At 37.3% G+C, this 22,002-nt stretch overlaps 2 protein-coding genes across 2 annotated transcripts; both read right to left on the reverse strand.

The window, feature by feature from the left end:
* Positions 1–831: 831 nt before the first annotated feature.
* Positions 832–1,936, reverse strand: LOC110793456 (gibberellin-regulated protein 12-like). The gene is made up of 3 exons (XM_021998329.2): positions 1,800–1,936; positions 1,242–1,272; positions 832–1,122 (listed from the first exon to the last, which is right to left on the reverse strand). The coding sequence occupies exons 1-3, from the start codon at positions 1,878–1,880 to the stop codon at positions 941–943; spliced, it is 294 nt and encodes a 97-aa protein (XP_021854021.1). The 5' UTR covers positions 1,881–1,936; the 3' UTR covers positions 832–940.
* Positions 1,937–19,910: 17,974 nt separating this feature from the next.
* LOC130464041 (gibberellin-regulated protein 12-like) lies at positions 19,911–21,404 on the reverse strand. The gene is made up of 3 exons (XM_056833399.1): positions 21,176–21,404; positions 20,424–20,454; positions 19,911–20,178 (listed from the first exon to the last, which is right to left on the reverse strand). The coding sequence occupies exons 1-3, from the start codon at positions 21,254–21,256 to the stop codon at positions 19,997–19,999; spliced, it is 294 nt and encodes a 97-aa protein (XP_056689377.1). The 5' UTR covers positions 21,257–21,404; the 3' UTR covers positions 19,911–19,996.
* Between the last annotated feature and the right edge of the window lie 598 nt (positions 21,405–22,002).

A 22,002-nucleotide genomic window follows, 5' to 3' on the forward strand; every position in this document is an offset into this window, starting at 1 on the left:
GTCTCAATGGATGTAAGAAAAATTAAATGACTCAATGAATTTAATTGGTTAAAATAATTATTGGACACTGATTTTGATAGAATATTATGGCATTTATGTGATAATATAAAAGGAAATGTAAATAACATTTTGAAACACCCAACAAGGAAAACGTAAAAAACAAAAAGAGTTAGAGGGAGTAGTAGATTAGACATCTTATTCAGTGTGGAACTGTGTGCAAGATTTCAATTAAACCCAAAAGAGTCCCACATGACTGCTGTGAAGAGGACACTAAGGTACCTCAAAGGATCTAATGACCACTGTCTATTCTATCTAAGAAGTGACACATTTGACTTGAAGGGGTATGCTGGCGTGGATTACGCTGGAGATTTAGTCAACCAAAAAATTCTACGTTCCTGCTTAGTTTCTTGGGGTTCCAAGAAACAAACACTGTTTCCTTGTCCACAGTTGAGGCTGGATTTGTAGCAGCTGTTGATTGTTGTTCTCAACTTCTATGGATAAAGCAACAACTACGTGACTTTGTCATTATTTATAAATGTGTTCCTATATATTGTGATAATACTAGTGCAATATGTATCTCCAAAGATCTTGTGCATCATTCGAGAGTAAATCACATTCATATAAGGCACCATTTCCTAAAGGGTAATGTGGAAAAGGGATTGATCAAGCTAGATTTTTGTCAAACTGGAAATCAAATTGCTCACATATTAACCAAACATAGCTCTTTTTTAATGTTTTTTTTACGTCGAGTTAAACTTGTATTAAACGAAAGAGTTAAAGAGTATATGCTAATTATTGGACATACAATAGAATAACTCATTTGTCTATTTATTTGTCATTGCATTATGCAATAATATTGGCCATAATCCTCCCTGTTATCAACCATACAACAACAAACTAAACACAAAATTAATTGTAGCAAAGTTACATTTATAATTTATCATGGACATTTAGGCTTTCCTTCTTGTGTTTTCCAGTTATTATAGCACGGACATTCTTCTTTGTGCCCATAAGTTCCCGACGGCACACACAAACATTTATCACAACACTTGTTACAATACAAAAGACAAGCCTTCCTATACTGAGTAGCTGAGCATCGGTAATCGCATGCTGCTGGACATTCTGCAAAATTTGTATGTAACATCGGAATAAACCCATTATTAGTTATGTGAAACCATATATATATCTTTGGCCACGCCCGCATGTTATAATAAATAAATTAAGGAAACGAATACACATACGTTCTTTTGTCAATGAACCTTCGCCTCCAGCCTATAATTGTAAAAATGATTGCAAAGAATAAGAAGAAAAAACAATTAGATCAGCTGGAGATAATCTATTAAAATAAAATGATCATGAATGTATGTTTTTAAAAAGTTTAATTAACATAAATTCAAAAGGTCTTGCGCGTACAAGGTGTACAATAAATTTATTGTACACCAAGATAACTTTTATGCAGTTTTTCATAACTTTAACCTATTTTCTGTAACTTTTATATTATAAAATAAAAAAGTTAATAGATAAACATTTTAAAGGGTTAAATGATTAATTTATACATTATTAGTGATTTTGAAAAGTAATATTTATTCAAATGAAAAAATTTATCATTAAAAAATAGATAACTTTTACATATATAAATGTAACTTTTAAGCATTTTGAGTCAACTTTTACTCCGGTGTACAATATTTATTGTACACCCATTATAAACAAGAATTTGTGACATCAATTTGTACGAAGGCATAAATATATAAAGCATCAATTATATTACGAGTAGTGATATGTCCAAACTCGAAACTTACCATAGAAACCTCGATAATAATCATCGACACAAGTACGAGAAACAAAAACTTGACATTAAAACAAGACATGTATGTAGCCATACTTGTAACTATGAAAATAGTTTTTGTATTTTTTTTTTTGTGTGTAGTATGGGGAAAACTGCTTTAGTTATTGATAATTCATTTCATGTTGTTATGGGCCTCTTATATAGTTGCCACTTTTTTTACCTTTGGATGAGTTATTTGTGATAAAAATAAAAATAAAGTAAATAATTCGAGGCAAAATAAATGATTTAGAAAAATGCATTTGGAATTTGAGATTTCTTCCCAATAATGTTCTGGTCTTTGTAGGAGAAACATATCAAATAAAAAATCAAGTTTCCTATATCATTCCTAAAATGATAAAAGTAACATTTTTATTTAAGGAAAATGTAGATATCATATGTGTGTAATATGGTAACAAATCAATTTTCATCCTAAGATTTATTATGTGTAGGGAGCACAAATCGTATAAAAGTCAACACGTTGCAAAGTTAATTTTATATAATTTGAGGTGTTTGAGGAGTGATTTTACATGTGTTAGACCATGTACGACGGTACAAACTTTGTTATCTTAAAAGTATTTGATCATACGTAGCTTTAGTATAATTGAAACACCAAAACCCAAAATTGTCCGTTTGGTATGTTTTTTTGTTTTCAATTTTTTATTTTTTTTCCTAAAACTAAAAACCACAAAATAGTTTCCATATTTTTTTGTTAGTTTTCAAAATTCCATTTATTTTATTATATTATAATAAAGTCTAAAATAGATACCATGAATGACATGTGTCACTTTCTAGTGCAAATTTTTTCCGCCAAAAATGATTTCCTAAAAATCTTTTTTTTTCCTATCCTTGTAAATTGACTTTTGCAACCTAAAAAATTGACAAATTATTTTTTACCACCTAAAGAAATAAAAATTATTTTTTACCACTTAAAATAAAATAAAAATTGTATTTTACCACCTAAAATTAAAATAAAATAAATATTTTGTAACCACATCTTAAGTCTTAACTGCAAGATGAACGGATCGTATCGAATAATGCATGCATGGAACCATAAGACAGAACTGAGTACAACACTACGCAATTGAACCTATCGAGTAATACACGTTAGTAGACCTGCCCAAAAATCAACCCAACCCGAAGCCCGTCCTGAAATAATGGGTCTTGAACAAGATTCTGTGACCCGTAACCAGAATTTATCTGAACCCTAACAACCCGAAAAGTAATGGGTCAAAATCCGATGGAACCCGTTTTTGACCTGGCTGATTGAAAATTGTTGTATTTGTAGGAACAATGACTAGTAATGAACGAATAAACTTATCTTTAACCAAGTCGTGGCGTGTATGAACACTGCCCTAAAGTTGAATTTGCCCCGTTACGTACACACGGCCTCTTGACAATCAACCTCCAGGGTTACACGACATCTATCTCGTTGGTGTAGTACAAAAAGATAGATTGAAAACGAAATTGAACGTTGCCAAAAATGAATAAGAGAGTATGTGTTTGAGAGGAAAATTTTCGGAGAGCCAATTTTCTGTGTTTTCTTTGTGAAGGAGGTGTTAGGTTATGATACATATGACAATTCATAAATCATGCGGAAAAACCATAAACCCAGGAAAACATATTATTTACACATAATCATTTAGCATAGATTAGATGCATACTCTTTGTTGCGTGCCTTCCCTAGCTGCGCCCGAACCGAACAAGAACAAGTCTTTAGGACTCCAAGTGTCGTCCCTCCGTAGATAGTCCACAGCACGTCCGGATCCGCCTTAAGATTGACCAACTAGAATCGCCCTTAAGGTACTATTATTTTCGGAACTTTATAGGCAAATGTGTGACTGAATTTTTCTCTCAAAAACTCACTTTGAATACTTTGAAACTTGTGTTATAAATTGTGAGCCCTAGCCTCATATTTATAGCGGTATGGAAAGGGAATCGAAATCCTATTCAGATACAAATTAATTAAACCTAGAATCCTACAAGAACTCTAATTTAATTAATTTATCAAATAGATTTAGGAATTTAATCATTAACCGAACTCTGCGTGTTTTAGGAAACGTGCACGAACACAAACACTTGCACACACACGCACGGCAGCCACGATGGGCCCCATGCGTGCGCGCGAGCAGCAGCCCACTCAGCGCCCGCGCGCGCTGCGCGCTGCGCGTGCTGTGCGCGCTGTGCGCGCTGCGCGCAGCCTGCTGGGCCTGGCCTTGCGCTGGGCCTGGCGTGGCTGTTTGTGCGGCGCGCTTGGCTTGCTGGGCGATGGCCTGGCTTCGTGCTGGGCCTCGTCCGGCAGGCCTCGTCCGATGCTTATTCGTACGATGCGCTTCCGATTAAATTTTCCGATTCCGGAATTCATTTCCGATACGAACAATATTTAATATTTCCGATTCCGGAATTAATTTCCGTTTCGAACAAATATTTAATATTTCCGTTTCCGGAATTATTTTCCGATTCCGGTAATATTTCCGATTCTGACAATATTTCCGTTTCCGGCAATATTTCCGATTCTGGCAATATTTCCATTTCCGATAATATTTTCCGACACGTACCATGTTTCCGTTTCCGGCAACATCTACGACTTGGATAATATTTATATTTCCGATACGATCCATATTTCCGTTTCCGGCAATATCATCGTTTCCGGAGTATTCATTCCTTGCCTGTGACGATCTTAGCTCCCACTGAAACCAAGATCCGTCGGTTCCGAATATTCATAGATGGAGTATTTAATGCTATTAAATACTTGATCCGTTTACGTACTATTTGTGTGACCCTACGGGTTCAGTCAAGAGTAAGCTGTGGATTAATATCATTAATTCCACTTGAACTAAAGCGGCCTCTAGCTAGGCATTCAGCTCACTTGATCTCACTGAATTATTAACTTGTTAATTAATACTGAACCACATTTATTAGACTTAACATAGAATGCATACTTGGACCAAGGGCATTATTTCCTTCAGTCTCCCACTTGTCCTTAGGGACAAGTGTGCATTTCCTAATTCCTTTGTCGCTCGATGCTTGCTCTTGAACATAAGGTAAGAGTTGTCATCCTTATTATGTCCAGAGGTGTTCCTCGGTTTCAGAGTTCAACTGATCAAATAAACAGATAATCATAGCCTATGATTCATCCGAGCACGGCCATGCATTTCACAGTTTCTAGCTCTCCGAGTGGCCTTGTACAACTTTTAAGCATCTCATCCCGATTTATGGGAGGACAATCCCAATCTTGCGATCTTGAGATTAGACTTCGTTTGATAGGTGATTACCTGAGCGTTGCCTTTATAGCCTCCTTTTACGGTGCGACGGTTGGTCAACGTCAAAGCAACCAGTTCTCAAACAAGTAATCTTCAAATCACTCAGGTATTGAGGATTTAGTGTCTAATAATTTAATGAAATTTACTTATGACAGACTTTCATCTCTTACAGTAAAGTTTCATAGGTCTCGTCCGATACTAGTCTTCCCAAAGTAAGTATCTATGCAAATGATTATGACATTGCCATGTCCACATAGTTCAAGAAACAGAACTACTAGTCATCTTGCATTCTAATCGTCTAACGTTTTCTATGCGTCCAATTTTATAGAAAACTCCGATTAGGGACCATTTTCAACCTTTGACATTCAAGTTCACTTGATAGACATTTCTTAGTCACAGGACTGGTCCTGACAGTCTATCTTGAATATATCGTCAAATTGAAGGGACTTATCATTTAATAAACCACAAATTAAATGGAAAAATGAATTCTTTTCATTTATTGTGAATGATTAACCAATAATGTTTTACAAAGATTTAAACTCTAAAACTTTAAAACATTAAACAGAGACATCAAAGCCATTCTCCAATATGCTTGATTCCCATAGCTGCAGTGTGCGAGTTGTGCTTCGCCTGCGGCAGAGGTTTAGTTAATGGATCTGATATGTTGTCATCAGTTCCAATTTTGCTTATCTCGACTTCTTTTCTTTCAACGAACTCTCGTAGAAGGTGAAATCTACGAAGTACATGCTTGACTCTCTGGTGGTGTCTAGGCTCTTTTGCCTGTGCAATAGCTCCGTTATTATCACAATACAGGGCTATTGGTCCTTTAATGGAGGGGACTACACCAAGTTCTCCTATGAACTTCCTTAGCCATATAGCTTCCTTTGCTGCTTCATGTGCAGCAATGTACTCCGTTTCAGTTGTAGAATCCGCAATGGTGCTTTGCTTAGCACTTTTCCAGCTTACTGCTCCTCCGTTGAGGCAGAAGACAAACCCAGACTGTGATCTGAAATCATCTTTGTCGGTTTGGAAACTTGCGTCCGTATAGCCTTTAACAATTAATTCATCATCTCCACCATAGACCAGGAAGTCATCTTTGTGCCTTTTCAGGTACTTCAGAATGTTCTTGGCAGCAGTCCAATGCGCCTCTCCTGGGTCTGACTGGTATCTGCTCGTAGCACTGAGTGCGTACGCAACATCCGGGCGTGTACATATCATAGCATACATTATTGAACCAATCAATGATGCATATGGAATCCCATTCATTCGTCTACGCTCATCAAGTGTTTTTGGGCACTGAGTCTTGCTTAGAGTCATTCCATGAGACATGGGTAGGTAGCCTCGCTTGGAGTCCGCCATCTTGAACCTATCAAGCACCTTATTGATATAAGTGCTTTGACTAAGTCCAATCATCCTTTTAGATCTATCTCTGTAAATCTTGATGCCCAATATGTACTGTGCTTCTCCTAGATCCTTCATCGAAAAACATTTCCCAAGCCAAATCTTGACAGAGTTCAACATAGGAATGTCATTTCCGATAAGCAATATGTCGTCGACATATAATACTAGGAAAGCAATTTTGCTCCCACTGACCTTCTTGTATACACAAGATTCGTCCGCGTTCTTGATGAAACCAAAGTCACTGACTGCTTCATCAAAACGTATATTCCAGCTCCTGGATGCCTGCTTCAATCCGTAGATTGACTTCTTTAGCTTGCATACCTTTTTAGCATTCTTTCGATCCTCAAAACCTTCAGGCTGTGTCATAAACACAGTTTCTGTTAAAACGCCGTTTAAGAAAGCAGTTTTGACATCCATCTGCCATATTTCGTAATCGTAATATGCAGCGATTGCTAACATTATTCGAATAGACTTTAGCATTGCAACTGGTGAAAAGGTTTCATCGTAATCCACACCGTGGACTTGCCTGTAACCTTTTGCAACCAATCTAGCTTTGAAAACTTCAAGTTTCCCATCCTTGTCCTTTTTCAGTTTGAAAACCCATTTGCTTCCAATGGCTTGGTAGCCATCTGGCAAATCGACCAAATCCCATACTTGGTTTTCAGACATGGAGTCTAATTCAGATTGCATGGCTTCTTGCCATTGCTTGGAGCTAGGGCTCGTCATAGCTTGCTTGTAAGTCGCAGGTTCATCACTTTCAAGTAATAGAACGTCATAGCTCTCGTTCGTCAAAATACCTAAGTACCTTTCCGGTTGAGATCTATATCTTTGCGATCTACGCGGGGTAACATTTCTAGATTGACCATGATTCTCACCAGATTCTTCTAAAGATCTCTGAGTTTCATCCTGAATGTCATCTTGAGCATTCTCTAGAGTTTGTTGTTCGACTCGAATTTCTTCGAGGTCTACTTTTCTCCCACTTGTCATTTTGGAAATGTGATCCTTCTCCAAAAAGACACCATCTCGAGCAACAAACACTTTTTCTCAGATGTATTGTAGAAGTAATACCCCTTTGTTTCCTTTGGATAGCCCACAAGGATACATTTGTCAGATTTTGGATGAAGTTTGTCTGAAATTAATCGTTTGACGTATACTTCACATCCCCAAATCTTAAGAAAAGACACATTTGGAGGCTTTCCAAACCATAATTCGTATGGAGTCTTTTCGACAGCTTTAGACGGAGCTCTATTTATAGTGAGTGCAGCTGTATTTAGTGCATGTCCCCAAAATTCTAATGGAAGTTCGGCCTGACCCATCATTGACCTGACCATGTCTAGCAAGGTTCTGTTCCTCCGTTCTGACACACCGTTCCATTGTGGTGTTCCAGGAGGAGTCAATTCTGATAGAATTCCACATTCTTTCAGATGGTCATCAAATTCATAGCTCAGATATTCACCGCCTCTATCAGACCGCAGTGCCTTAATCTTCTTGCCTAATTGATTCTCTACTTCACTCTGAAATTCCTTGAATTTGTCAAAGGATTCAGACTTATGCTTCATTAGGTAGACATAACCATACCTACTGAAGTCATCAGTGAAAGTGATAAAGTAGCTGAAACCACCTCTAGCATTTGTACTCATTGGTCCACATACATCTGTATGGATTAAACCCAATAGTTCATTTGCTCTTTCTCCAACTTTAGAGAAAGGTTGCTTCGTCATTTTGCCAAGTAAACATGATTCGCATTTACCATAATCCTCTAAGTCAAATGGTTCTAGAATTCCTTCTCTTTGAAGTCTTTCTAAGCGTTTCAAGTTTATATGGCCTAATCGACAATGCCACAGATAGGTGAGATCTGAATCATCCTTTTTGGCCTTTTTGGTATTTATGTTATATACTTGTTTGTCGTGATCTAATAAATAAAGTCCATTGACTAATCTAGCAGATCCATAAAACATCTCTTTAAAATAAAACGAACAACTATTGTCTTTTATTATAAAGGAAAATCCCTTAGCATCTAAGCAAGAAACTGAAATGATGTTTTTAGTAAGACTTGGAACATGGAAACATTCTTCCAGTTCCAAAACTAGCCCGGAGGGCAACGACAAATAGTAAGTTCCTACAGCTAATGCAGCAATCCGTGCTCCATTTCCCACTCGTAGGTCGACTTCACCCTTGCTTAACTTTCTACTTCTTCTTAGTCCCTGTGGATTGGAACATAAGTGTGAGCCACAACCTGTATCTAATACCCAAGAAGTTGAATTAGCAAGTATACAGTCTATAACGAAAATACCTGAAGATGGAACGACTGTTCCGTTCTTCTGATCTTCCTTTAGCTTTGGACATTCTCTTTTGTAATGGCCTATTCCATCACAATAAAGACAGCTTGATGTGGACTTGTCCTGCTTCGATTTAGCATTGCCCTTGGACTTTCCACCTTTCTTGAATGGTCTCTTTCTAGCCTTGAGTAAATCTTTGGCTTCACAGTCCAGTACTATTTCAGCCTTTCTGACAAGGTGAATAAATTCTGCAACTGTTTCTTCTCTTGGTTCACTTAGGTATAGTTGCTTGAAGCGACCAAACCCACTGTGTAGTGAATTGAGCAAGACAGAGACTGCCATCCTTTCGCTTATTGGTGTTCCTAGTAGACTTAGGCGATCAAAATATGAACACATAAGATCCACATGGAACCTCAGTGGGACGCCTACCCTTTGTTTAGTGCGAAGGAGCTGAACATGTGTTTCTTGGACCTCCATCCTATAACACCTGTTGGGAGAACTAACCTTTAGACCAGACATTGATTCAATCAACTCATGGACGTTCAGGTCCCTGTCCTCCGTACTTCCACGACAGATATCCCTCAGATTCTTGATGAGCGTAAAAGGTTCATAGGCTACAAACCTTCTAGCCCAATCATCAGGGATATTGTTCAGCATGAGACTCATAACCTTTTTGAGATCCGCATCCCAGGCGTAAAATCTCTCAGGGGTCATGTCTCTGGCATAGTAGCTTGGCATGGGATGTGACAGTACATACTCAAGTCCATTGAGTTTGACTATTTCAACTAGCTTAGCTTCCCATTCAAGAAAATTTGTCAGGTTCAGCTTGACCATAAGCTCAGAACCCATGATGATGTTTTGATTGTTGTTTGCCATATTAAAACTACAATTGAAAAGAATAAACAAATAAATAACCATTCACAGTTTCTCTTAATAAACTTAAATTCTAGCATACATGCATAATTCAATGTTTATTAAGCATTTTATTCAAATTATGTGTTCCGGCAGGTGTGAATAAAATGATTCCAAGATCCTAAAATCATTGAAGAACTAAGCACAGTTTGTCGACTTAATCCTAGAACATCTTAGGTAAGCAAAAGCCTTTTGCTAATAGTCTAGAAACTATTCTTGGTTGATAGGTACGTCTAAGAAATTATTAGGTAAACCTATCGAATTTGCCACGACATAAAAGGACTCCTTACTTATATCGTTGAGTTTCACCAAAACTAACATGTACTCACAATTATTTGTGTACCTTGCCCCTTTAGGACCAATAAGTAACACCTCGCTGAGCGAAAACTATTACTAGATTGATGTAAAGGATATCCAAGCAAGTGTATATTTTGGCATGGCACCTTTTAACTCAATTTTTAAGTTTGGAACTTAAGGCTCTTACTATGTTGGTTAGATTTTAAGTGAACTAAAATCCTTAATCATGCAACATAATCAAGCTTTTGATCTCATGCATTTTAAGACATATTTAAAACAATAAATAACTTAAACCATGCATAAGATATTTGTGATCTAGTATGGCCTGACTTCATCTTGAAGCTTTGACTTCAAAGTCCGTCTTGAAAATCTCCGTGGGAGGCACCATTTTCTTCAAATAGGATAAGCTATAACTAATTACAACTATTTGATGGTTCGCAGACCATATTTGAATTGAAAAATAACTTTGGTACTTTAGACCAATTACATTCAAATTAATGGTACGCAGATCATATTTTCTATCCTATTTGGGCCATACTAGTCACTTCATAACCTGCAAAACAGTACATATACAATATATACCATTCACCCATTCATTATCATGAATGGCCCACATAGCTGGTTAGTAAAACACATTATGCATCACGTAAACATTTGCAGCAATTAATCAAGGGCACCAATAATCTACCAATTATTCAGTCCTTATTAATTCTAATCAAGTTGTTTTAACCTTAAGGATTTGTAGACCTAATCAAGAGTTTATGACTAAAAAGCGCTCCCACTTAAACCAATAAATTCATATGCTTTACCAATTTTAAACATAAAAATGTATTTCTAGTCTAACCGGAAACATACAAATTTAATTAAAATTTAAAGCTCATATAAATTTATAATTGAATCCAAAAAGTTTAATTTAATTTCAGTCGCATTTAAATTAATTCATGATTTTAATTTTAGTAAAATAATTAGAATAAATAACATTTATTATAATTATAATATTCAAAATTAAAATCCAAGAAAATAATTTAAATTATTAATTTTAAAATTAATTAAAATTACGTGAACTGAAATTTTCAAATTAAACATTCAAAACGATCTAATCGTAACGCAAACACCCTACGCGTAGCACGCCCATGGGCCGCACGCACACAGCCATCGCTGGCCATGCGCGCGCAGCCCATGCGCTCGTCGCATAGCTGCTGCATCCCTATCGCAAGCCTCCGCACGCATTGGTGCTCGCTGCGCGCGCCAGCGCTCATCGCCCGCGGGCTATCGCTCGCAGTGCGCGCGCGACATCGCTCGCTGGGCGCGCGAGCCATCGCTCGCTGGGCGCGCGACATCGCTCGCTGGGCGCGCGAGCCATCGCTCGCTAGGCGGGCGACATCGCTCGCTGTGCGCGCGAGTAGTGCTGGGCGCAGCGCTCGTGGCACGCGAGCTTGCGCTCGCTGCGCGCGAGGCTGCGCGCACTTGTGCGAGGCAGCGCGCGTTGTGGCGCAGCTCGCTTGCTGCCCACACGCGACTGCCTTGGCTCGCCCTTCGCCCATGCCCATTCGTTCATTGCTCGTGGCACACGACACAAGGCAGGGCTGCTGCCTTGTGCTCGTGCACTACGCCCTTGCTCATTGCATTCGTGCCGCACGGGCGACGAGCTCCCTTGCTCGTCGTCGCATGCCCGCATTATACAACACCCCTTAAGGGTAACACGAAGCGTCCATTGCTTCGTGCGTGCAAGTTATTTGAACGAATCGCATAAAAATTTAAAATTTATATTTAAAATTAATGACAAATTAATAAATATTATTAATTTCATAATTTTAGGGCGAAAAATCGAAAATTTATTATCCAATTGATTTCCGATTGATATGGATTCAAGTCTAGGTCATAAAAATTTAAAATTTATCGTAAATTTACAATTTTTATGGTGGTTTTTAATCATAGGTTTCTAATTAAATTACAATTAATTATGAAAATCAAATTAATTCTAAATTATTCTAATTTTCAACAAATTAATCATAATTACAAATTAGATTGCATAATTAACAAGACTAGGCATTCAAACTTGTTAAACATATGCAGTAGGTCAATCAAAAATTCAAGATTTATCAACAAGAATCGCAAATATTTAATTTAACATCTTAAATTTACGAAATTTTGCATTCGAAAAACTAAAACCTTCGAAAAGTCATAGTTAGGCTTCGAATTTGAGAATTCTGGGTTCGGCAGAAAAATACTAGTTTTTGTCAAAATTTTAGAATGCCTTTTACATGCGGAATTGACACAAAAATCACTCAATTCGGATGAGTAACGAAGAAACTGCCGAAAAACTGCGTACGTATAATTAAATAAACGCAATTTGCAATTAATTAACAATTACGAAAATTAATCACCCCTTTTAATTCTTGCAAATTTGTAATATTTAACCATGTTCATGCAATTTAGATTATGAAAATAATAAGGGGCTCGTGATACCACTGTTAGGTTATGATACATATGACAATTCATAAATCATGCGGAAAAACCATAAACCCAGGAAAACATATTATTTACACATAATCATTTAGCATAGATTAGATGCATACTCTTTGTTGCGTGCCTTCCCTAGCTGCGCCCGAACCGAACAAGAACAAGTCTTTAGGACTCCAAGTGTCGTCCCTCCGTAGATAGTCCACAGCACGTCCGGATCCGCCTTAAGATTGACCAACTAGAATCGCCCTTAAGGTACTATTATTTTCGGCACTTTATAGGCAAATGTGTGACTGAATTTTTCTCTCAAAAACTCACTTTGAATACTTTGAAACTTGTGTTATAAATTGTGAGCCCTAGCCTCATATTTATAGCGGTATGGAAAGGGAATCGAAATCCTATTCAGATACAAATTAATTAAACCTAGAATCCTACAAGAACTCTAATTTAATTAATTTATCAAATAGATTTAGGAATTTAATCATTAACCGAACTCTGCATGTTTTAGGAAACGTGCACGAACACAAACACTTGCACACACACGCACGACAGCCACGATGGGCCCCATGCGTGCGCGCGAGCAGCAGCCCACTCAGCGCCCGCGCGCGCTGCGCGTGCTGTGCGCGCTGTGCGCGCTGCGCGCTGCGCGCAGCCTGCTGGGCCTGGCCTTGCGCTGGGCCTGGCGTGGCTGTTTGTGCGGCGCGCTTGGCTTGCTGGGCGATGGCCTGGCTTCGTGCTGGGCCTCGTCCGGCAGGCCTCGTCCGATGCTTATTCGTACGATGCGCTTCCGATTAAATTTTCCGATTCCGGAATTCATTTCCGATACGAACAATATTTAATATTTCCGATTCCGGAATTAATTTCCGTTTCGAACAAATATTTAATATTTCCGTTTCCGGAATTATTTTCCAATTCCGGTAATATTTCCGATTCTGACAATATTTCCGTTTCCGGCAATATTTCCGATTCTGGCAATATTTCCATTTCCGATAATATTTTCCGACACGTACCATGTTTCCGTTTCCGGCAACATCTACGACTTGGATAATATTTATATTTCCGATACGATCCATATTTCCGTTTCCGGCAATATCATCGTTTCCGGAGTATTCATTCCTTGCCTGTGACGATCTTAGCTCCCACTGAAACCAAGATCCGTCGGTTCCGAATATTCATAGATGGAGTATTTAATGCTATTAAATACTTGATCTGTTTACGTACTATTTGTGTGACCCTACGGGTTCAGTCAAGAGTAAGCTGTGGATTAATATCATTAATTCCACTTGAACTAAAGCGGCCTCTAGCTAGGCATTCAGCTCACTTGATCTCACTGAATTATTAACTTGTTAATTAATACTGAACCGCATTTATTAGACTTAACATAGAATGCATACTTGGACCAAGGGCATTATTTCCTTCAGGAGGAAGCCAAAATAAATAACGGAAGGCTGAAGAATTATTTCGGGAAGGAAATAAATTCGGTAATCAATTAGAATCAATCAACGACTCAATTTCCGGAATAAAATCTGTAACCGTTATGGAAAATATTCGGTTACCAAAATACAACAACTAGCCGTTACACGGGATTGATTGGTGGCAAAAAGGGCCCCACCCACACCCGCGCCGCGCCACTCGCCCTCGCCCGAGCCCGGCCCGGCCCGGCGCGCGCGTGTGCGGTGGCCTAGAGCCTCCTTTCAAGTCTTCTAACAAACCTATTAGTGGAGTGGGGATATATAAAGTGGGTAAAACTCTTATTTTTTGTCAATGTGGGACAAGCACAATTTTCATTCTTTTGAAGCATCACTACCTATACTTCCAACAATCCCCCACATGATTCAAAAGAACAGGAAAAACTAGGAAGGAACGTTTTGGGCAACGGAGACTTTAGTTTTGAAAGTATCAATGTCTTTTGGACTTGAATTAACACCCAACGCATACAAAAATATCTTACAGTCGTTTTAGGTAGATTTCTCTTTGAACCTATCACGAAGTTAGTAAACTACTTTTGCGCGTTTCAACTTTTCTCAAATCAAGACTCGTTTTCGCAATTTGTAATTTTTTTAGTGCCCCACAAAATACCCGGATTTTCATGAATGCTCTAGTGGTCCTAAGCCTTAAGGACTCTCATAGGGGATTGGGCGTAACCCCCACATTCACATAGGTAAGTTCATCAAGTTTGTACTGTCACAAACCACCTTTTCAAGGCTATGAACTTATTAAGAGCCTTAGCTCAACCTTACGCATATGACAGTTAGAAAAATACTACATCACTTTTATTATTAGGAAGGGTAGTAGTAACAAACATGAGTTCTTTTGTGATTTCGTTTGACCCATTGAACTTAGATTTCCTAAGATGGGTGTCCACCACAATTTACTCCACAATAGGCTTTAAACCCATTCCTTGTGCTGACTCAAGCACCATTTTTCTACAAAGGCCTTTGGTGAGAGGATCTGCAATATTCCTCTCGGACTTTACATACTCGAGTGATATTACATTTTTTCTGATCAGATCTCTAACTATAGCATGCCTTAAGCGAATATGCCTTCTCTTTCCATTATAGGCTTGATTTTTCGCTACCCCAATTGCAGCTTGTGAGTCACAATGCATTGAAACTGATGGAGCTGGTTTCCCCCACAATGGAATATCAGCAAGCAAACTCCTTATCCATTCAGCTTCATGTCCTGCCAATTCTAAAGCAATAAACTCAGATTCCATAGTAGATTTGGCAATGCAAGTTTGTTTAGATGATTTCCATGATATAGCTCCTCCAACAAGAGTAAAAACATAGCCACTAGTAGATTGAATTTCATCACTATCCGACACCCAATTGGCATCACAATATCCCTCAAGAACACAAGGTGCTCTATGATAATGTAAACCCCAATTGATAGTGCCTTTCAAATACTTCAATAATCTAATCAATGCATTCCAGTGATCTTGATTAGGATTATGAGTATATCTACTCAATCTACTAACCGCATATGCTATATCAGGTCTAGTGTAGTTCATCAAAAACATCAAACTTCCAATAATCTTGGCATATTGTTCCTGTGATACAGAATTACCTTTGTTCTTTTTCAAATGAATACTAGAATCATATGGGGTTTGCACTGGAGTGCAGTCAAATTGACCAAATTTCTTTAAAATCTTTTCAATATAATGAGATTGGTTTAAAGACATCCCATATGAAGTTCTAGTAATCTTTATGCCAAGAATCACATCTGCCTCTCCTAAATCCTTCATCTCAAAACAAGAATTTAGGAAAGCCTTGGTTTCGTTTACTATGTCTATATTGGTACCAAAAATTAACATGTCATCCACGTATAGACATATGAAAACACAACCAAGTTTTGAAAGTTTGGAATACACACAAGCATCAGAATCATTTACCTGAAAGCCATTAGAAATAATAGTTTGATGAAATTTGTCATACCATTGTTTAGGTGCTTGTTTTAATCCATACAATGATCTAATGAGCCTGCATACCTTATCTTCCTGTCCAGGAACAACACATCCCTCTGGTTGCTTCATATAAATTTCTTCATTCAAATCACCATTCAAAAAAGCAGTTTTTACATCCATTTGATGCACAACAAGATCATGAATGGATGCAAGTGCAATTAAGACTCTAATGGTGGCAACTTTAGTGACAGGAGAATATGTATCAAAATAGTCTACACCATGCTTTTGACGATGACCTCCTACCACAAGCCTAGCTTTATACTTAATCAAGGATCCTTTTGGAGTATGTTTCTTAGTAAAAATCCACTTACTACATAAGGGCTTGCAACCTCTAGGAAGATCAGACAAAATCCAAGTGTTATTACTCATGATAGACTCAATTTCACTATTTATGGCCTCTAACCAAAAACTTGAATCAATTGACCTCATAGCTTCTCCATAGGATCTAGGGTTTTCTTCTAAGAGAAATGCATCAACTTCTTGCTCGTCTAATAACTCTTTCTCAATTAGGAAGGCAGTAATAAAATCGGGTCCAAAGCTAGACTCAGTTCTAGTTCTTTTACTCCTTCTAGGTTCTAGAGTCTCACTAGATGATGCAATGTCATGATGCACAATGGAAGGTGGAGATGCAACAGGTAAGCATGCTTGAACATTAACTTTCATAGGAAAAATATGCTCAAAAAACTCTACATCCCTTGACTCACGAATTGGTCCAAAACCAGATGCATCCTTAAGAATGAATCTATATGCAGCACTGTTGGACGCATAACCTATAAAAATACCATCCACGGTTTTAGGTCCAATCTTACTCCTTTGGAAATCAGGAAGTCCTATTTTTCCCAAACACCCCCACACTTTAAGGTAACCCAAATTAGGCTTAAACCCTTTCCACAATTCATATGGGGTTTTATCTAATTTCTTATGGGGAACACGGTTAAGCACATAGCAAGTAGAAAGAATTGCCTCACCCCACATGTTAGTAGGCATACCAGAACTTATAAGCATAGCATTCATCATATCCTTAAGTGTCCTATTTTTGCGTTCAGCTATTCCATTCTGTTCTGGGGTATAAGGAGCTGTAACCTCATGAATAATCCCATTAGCTTCACCAAATTTCTTTAAAGGAGTTCCATCATATTCACCACCTCTATCTGATCTAACTCTCTTTATTTTCAGGTCTAATTGGTTTTCAACCTCAGCCTTATAAATATGGAATTTCTCTTCTGCCTCATCTTTAGTACTCAATAAATAGACCTTACAATAACGAGAAAAATCATCTACAAAGGTAATATAATAACGTTTTCCTCCTCTACTCATGGAATTCTTAAAGTCGCCTAAGTCACTATGAATTAGTTCTAGTAGGGTAGAAGATCGACATACATTCTTATTAAAGGCTTTTTTCGGGTGCTTAGCTTCTACACAAACTTCACATTTGTCAAAAGAGGTATTACTAAAATCTGGAATAAGACTAAGTTGTTTGAGTCTCTTGACAGATGCAACATTCACATGACCTAGTCTAGAATGCCATAAAGAAACTGACTCAGCAATATAAACAGAAGCAGAATTATTATTATTATCAGTCACAACATCAAGCACAAATAAACCCCCATTACAAAATCCCTTACCCACAAATTCACCATTTCTGGTAAGTACAAGTTTATCAGATTCAAAAGTTAACTTGATACTTGCTTTGTTAAGTAAAGCACCAGAAATGAGGTTCCTGCGGATATCGGGTACATGCAAAACATTTTGCAAAGCAATAGTTTTTCCAGAAGTAAGCTTTAGAAAAACTTTTCCTTTGCCAAGTACACTCACAGTGCTTGAGTTGCCCATGAAGACACATTCTCCTTCAGAAACCTTTTCATAGTCTTGAAACATTTCCTTGCTCGAACAAATGTGGCGAGTTGCTCCAGTATCAACAACCCATTCAGTCACGTTGCTCACCAGATTCACCTCGGACACAACAGCAGCAATGATGTCTTCAGTGAGATTAGCTTGAGGCTTGTTCTCCTTTGGCTTGTTCCCAGGTCCATGTCCTTGCCTGCATTCCCTAGCTGAATGACCATACTTACCGCAAGTATAGCAATTTCCTTTAAACTGCCTTTTCTCCTTGTTGTTGTTGTTCTGCCTTGTACCATGGAACTGATTTGGACCCTTGCCTTTCGGTCCCTTATTATAACCTGCATTTCTTTTAGTTTCAACAAGATTAGCAGTAGAGGAAGAATGGTCAGTAGTTTTTCCCTTGGTTTGGATACGGTTCTGCTCTTTAATCTTAATGTGGGAAACGAGTTCTTGAAGGGTAAAGTCTTTTTGTTTGTGTTTCATGGAATGGACATAGGTTTGCCAAGAAGGGGGTAATTTCTCAAGGAGACAATTGGCTTGGAAAAACTCACAGATTTTCATACCCTCAGCAACAATATCAGCACATAAATGTTCATACTCATGAACTTGATCAAGGACAGGCTTATCATCAGTCATACGGAAATTTAACCAACAACTACAAGCATATTTCTTAGTCCCAAAATCATCAGTTCCATACTTAGTTTTCAGAGCATCCCAAATTTCCATAGCATTCTTAGACTTACTATAAATCAAATAAAGAGAAGCAGTCATGTAGTGCAACAACATCCCACGACAGGTTTTGTTATCTTTCTCAAAATCCCTAGTGGAATTAGCAGGGGCAGCAATAACAGTAAGACAATAATCTACCCCAATTTGACCCAAGAAAAACTCCATCTTATCAGACCACATCTTATAATTCTTCCCATCGAAAGGATCTAACTTAGACATATCAGGGATGAAAGGGTTGGGAAGCATGGCAGAAGTAAAAGGGATAGCAGTAGGGATATGACCAGCCATTGTAAAAATAAAACACGAAAAAAAATTCAACTTTAGATTGTAGGAACAATGACTAGTAATGAACGAATAAACTTATCTTTAACCAAGTCGTGGCGTGTATGAACACTGCCCTAAAGTTGAATTTGCCCCGTTACGTACACACGGCCTCTTGACAATCAACCTCCAGGGTTACACGACATCTATCTCGTTGGTGTAGTACAAAAAGATAGATTGAAAACGAAATTGAACGTTGCCCAAAATGAATCAGAGAGTATGTGTTTGAGAGGAAAATTTTCGGAGAGCCAATTTTCTGTGTTTTCTTTGTGAAGGAGGAAGCCAAAATAAATAACGGAAGGCTGAAGAATTATTTCGGGAAGGAAATAAATTCGGTAATCAATTAGAATCAATCAACGACTCAATTTCCGGAATAAAATCTGTAACCGTTATGGAAAATATTCGGTTACCAAAATACAACAACTAGCCGTTACACGGGATTGATTGGTGGCAAAAAGGGCCCCACCCACACCCGCGAACGCGCCGCGCCACTCGCCCTCGCCCGAGCCCGGCCCGGCCCGGCGCGCGCGTGTGCGGTGGCCTAGAGCCTCCTCTCAAGTCTTCTAACAAACCTATTAGTGGAGTGAGGATATATAAAGTGGGTAAAACTCTTATTTTTTGTCAATGTGGGACAAGCACAATTTTCATTCTTTTGAAGCATCACTACCTATACTTCCAACAGTATTTATAGTAAAATATGAGATTATGAGGAACTTTAAGCACAATAAACATGTTGTTGTGTTGTTGTTGTTGTTGTTGTTGTTCGGTGTAATATGATATTGATTTGATTTATACGTCATTTTAGGTTGAATTTGACTAAATATAAATTTTTTTACGAAAATTTGGTAATTTGTGTGCATATTGTTATACTCCATATTTATTACCCAAATTAATGAAAATATAATATGCATTTTATAAACTTTCAACACGTTGGGTCGACCCAAACCCAATATTTATAGGTCTTGAACAAACATTTGTAAACTGGAACCCAAAAGTGACCAACCAGAATAAACCGGAACCCAAAATTAGTTTTTTATAACCTGACCAGACCGACAATTTGACAGGTCTACGCGTTAGCAAAAAAAATGAATCAACGTTGCTAAAAAAATATTGGACGAGAAATGTTGCTCATATTTATTTAAGAACGTTTAGGATACAATAAAAAAACGGAATGCAATGGATACACCAACGTATCAAGCTGTATTTAAGGACACTTAGGAGATCCTCTCTTAGTTTTCATATGATCGTAGCACGGACATTCCTCTTTGTGCCCATATGTTCCCGAGGGTACACAATGACATTTCAGGCAACACTTGTTGCAAATCATCAAGCATGCCTTTCGATAGTGCGTTTTCGAGCACCTATTGTTACACGCCCATGGACAATCTACATAATTAAACAACATAACATACAAATAAGAAACATAATTTGATACAATCTCACTAAATTTTGACAAAGATATACGTCGTATATACTATGTTAAAATCAATCTAAAACAATAATACACGTGACTATTATTAGAAAAATGTAACTACTCTAACAACCTATATTGTACAAACGACTATTTATTCCGGACGAATATAATATTGTTTCCGAAAGTTGTGATTAGGTTCACGAGAAAATATATATACCTTTTGGTTTCACTGAACCTTCTCCGCCGGCCTGTTCATAAATTTCACCAAGAAAATATGATAAGAGTTAGCAGCCTTTTAACGTAAATGTCATCACATATTCAATTCATGTAATTAGAGCCTAGTTAGCAAAGGCATCGGAGGCATGGCCAATAAATTAAATGCTATTATATAAAACGGCGGATAAGTACACAATTGTCGTATTCCGAATTAGGTAGGTGTAAGAGGTGTTCACGATCCACTTTGGTGCAGTGTCACCCTCAAAGCAAACATAACCCCTTAATCGCAGTTTGGAATTTTCTAAGACCAAACTGCATCGCAAAAAGACTGCACTGCACCACATACAATGATTTGGGGCATTTCAATTTTAGCACTTTGTTAAAAAAAACTCGAAAAAAAATATATATATATATATATTTTTAACATTGTTTTAGTGAAAAATCATAAAATTTATAATTTAAACATTAAAATATTCAATTTAGTGATTACGTCAAAGTACGGTTTGAAAATGGAAACTACATCTAAACTACAAACCGCACATATATGGTTTAGTGTGGTGTAGACCGAACTCTTAACAACCTTGGGTAACAGTACCTATTGGAACTTTTTTGCTCATTTGTAATTTTTTAAATCAGCAAAACTAATCAAATGAACCAAAAAAGCCATTGGATAATAAGATAAAGGTGTTATAAACCGGTAGCACTTTATAACTTAATTAGTGAAATAGATGTTTGAATTAATGTAGAACTTACAAATGAAACTTCAATTTGGATTAATAAGGAGGAAAGGAGGAGCATAAGCACAAACGATTGAAACCACGACGAGGAAGCCATTAAGCTCTTGTGCAGTTCTCACTTAAATTGATTGTAAGAGCTTGTACTCTATCGAAGTTTATGATCATATAATTTGTGTTACGGAGTACTCTGTATTTATAAGAGAAAGTTTTAACCAACTTAAATGTTAGTTACTAGCTAACCGACATGTACTTCTCCGTTTCTAAATTCTTATCCAACTTTATCAACGATCATTTTAATTAAATTTTGGTTGACTACCTAATTTCTTCTACAATAAAATTTTCACACTGAATACAATTTTGAAACATTTTTTCAAAAAAATTTCTTTTAAAGGGCATCATTAATGGCATATGGAAATACATGTGAGGAGAACACATAAAGCTAGCTGTAAGTAAAACTGATCGTGTCGTATCAAATTTGTATTAGTATGTTCATATGAGTTAATACTTTGTAATTAGCTTGGTCAAACGTTAGACGTGTTGACCCATTTAACTTGTTTGCTTTAAATTTCAAATTTCAAGAAACTTTTAACAACAAATAAATTACTTATGTGGATTTTTTTGGTGCATTAATTTATATTTTGTAACTTGGAGTATTATGACAAAAATTGAAGAATAAATTCAAGTTATGCTTACTCGTATATACAATGTGTCACACTTTTCTTACTCAATAGTAAATACTCATTTAATTGTTGAAATCAGGGAGGATTTACAACATTAAGTGTTGGCTATTAAACATTAAATTATCTGATATCTCACATGATTTTGTAGTCTACTTTAGTAGGG

Source organism: Spinacia oleracea, chromosome 6 (genome assembly GCF_020520425.1).
Source record: "Spinacia oleracea cultivar Varoflay chromosome 6, BTI_SOV_V1, whole genome shotgun sequence".
NCBI lineage: Eukaryota > Viridiplantae > Streptophyta > Magnoliopsida > Caryophyllales > Amaranthaceae > Spinacia > Spinacia oleracea.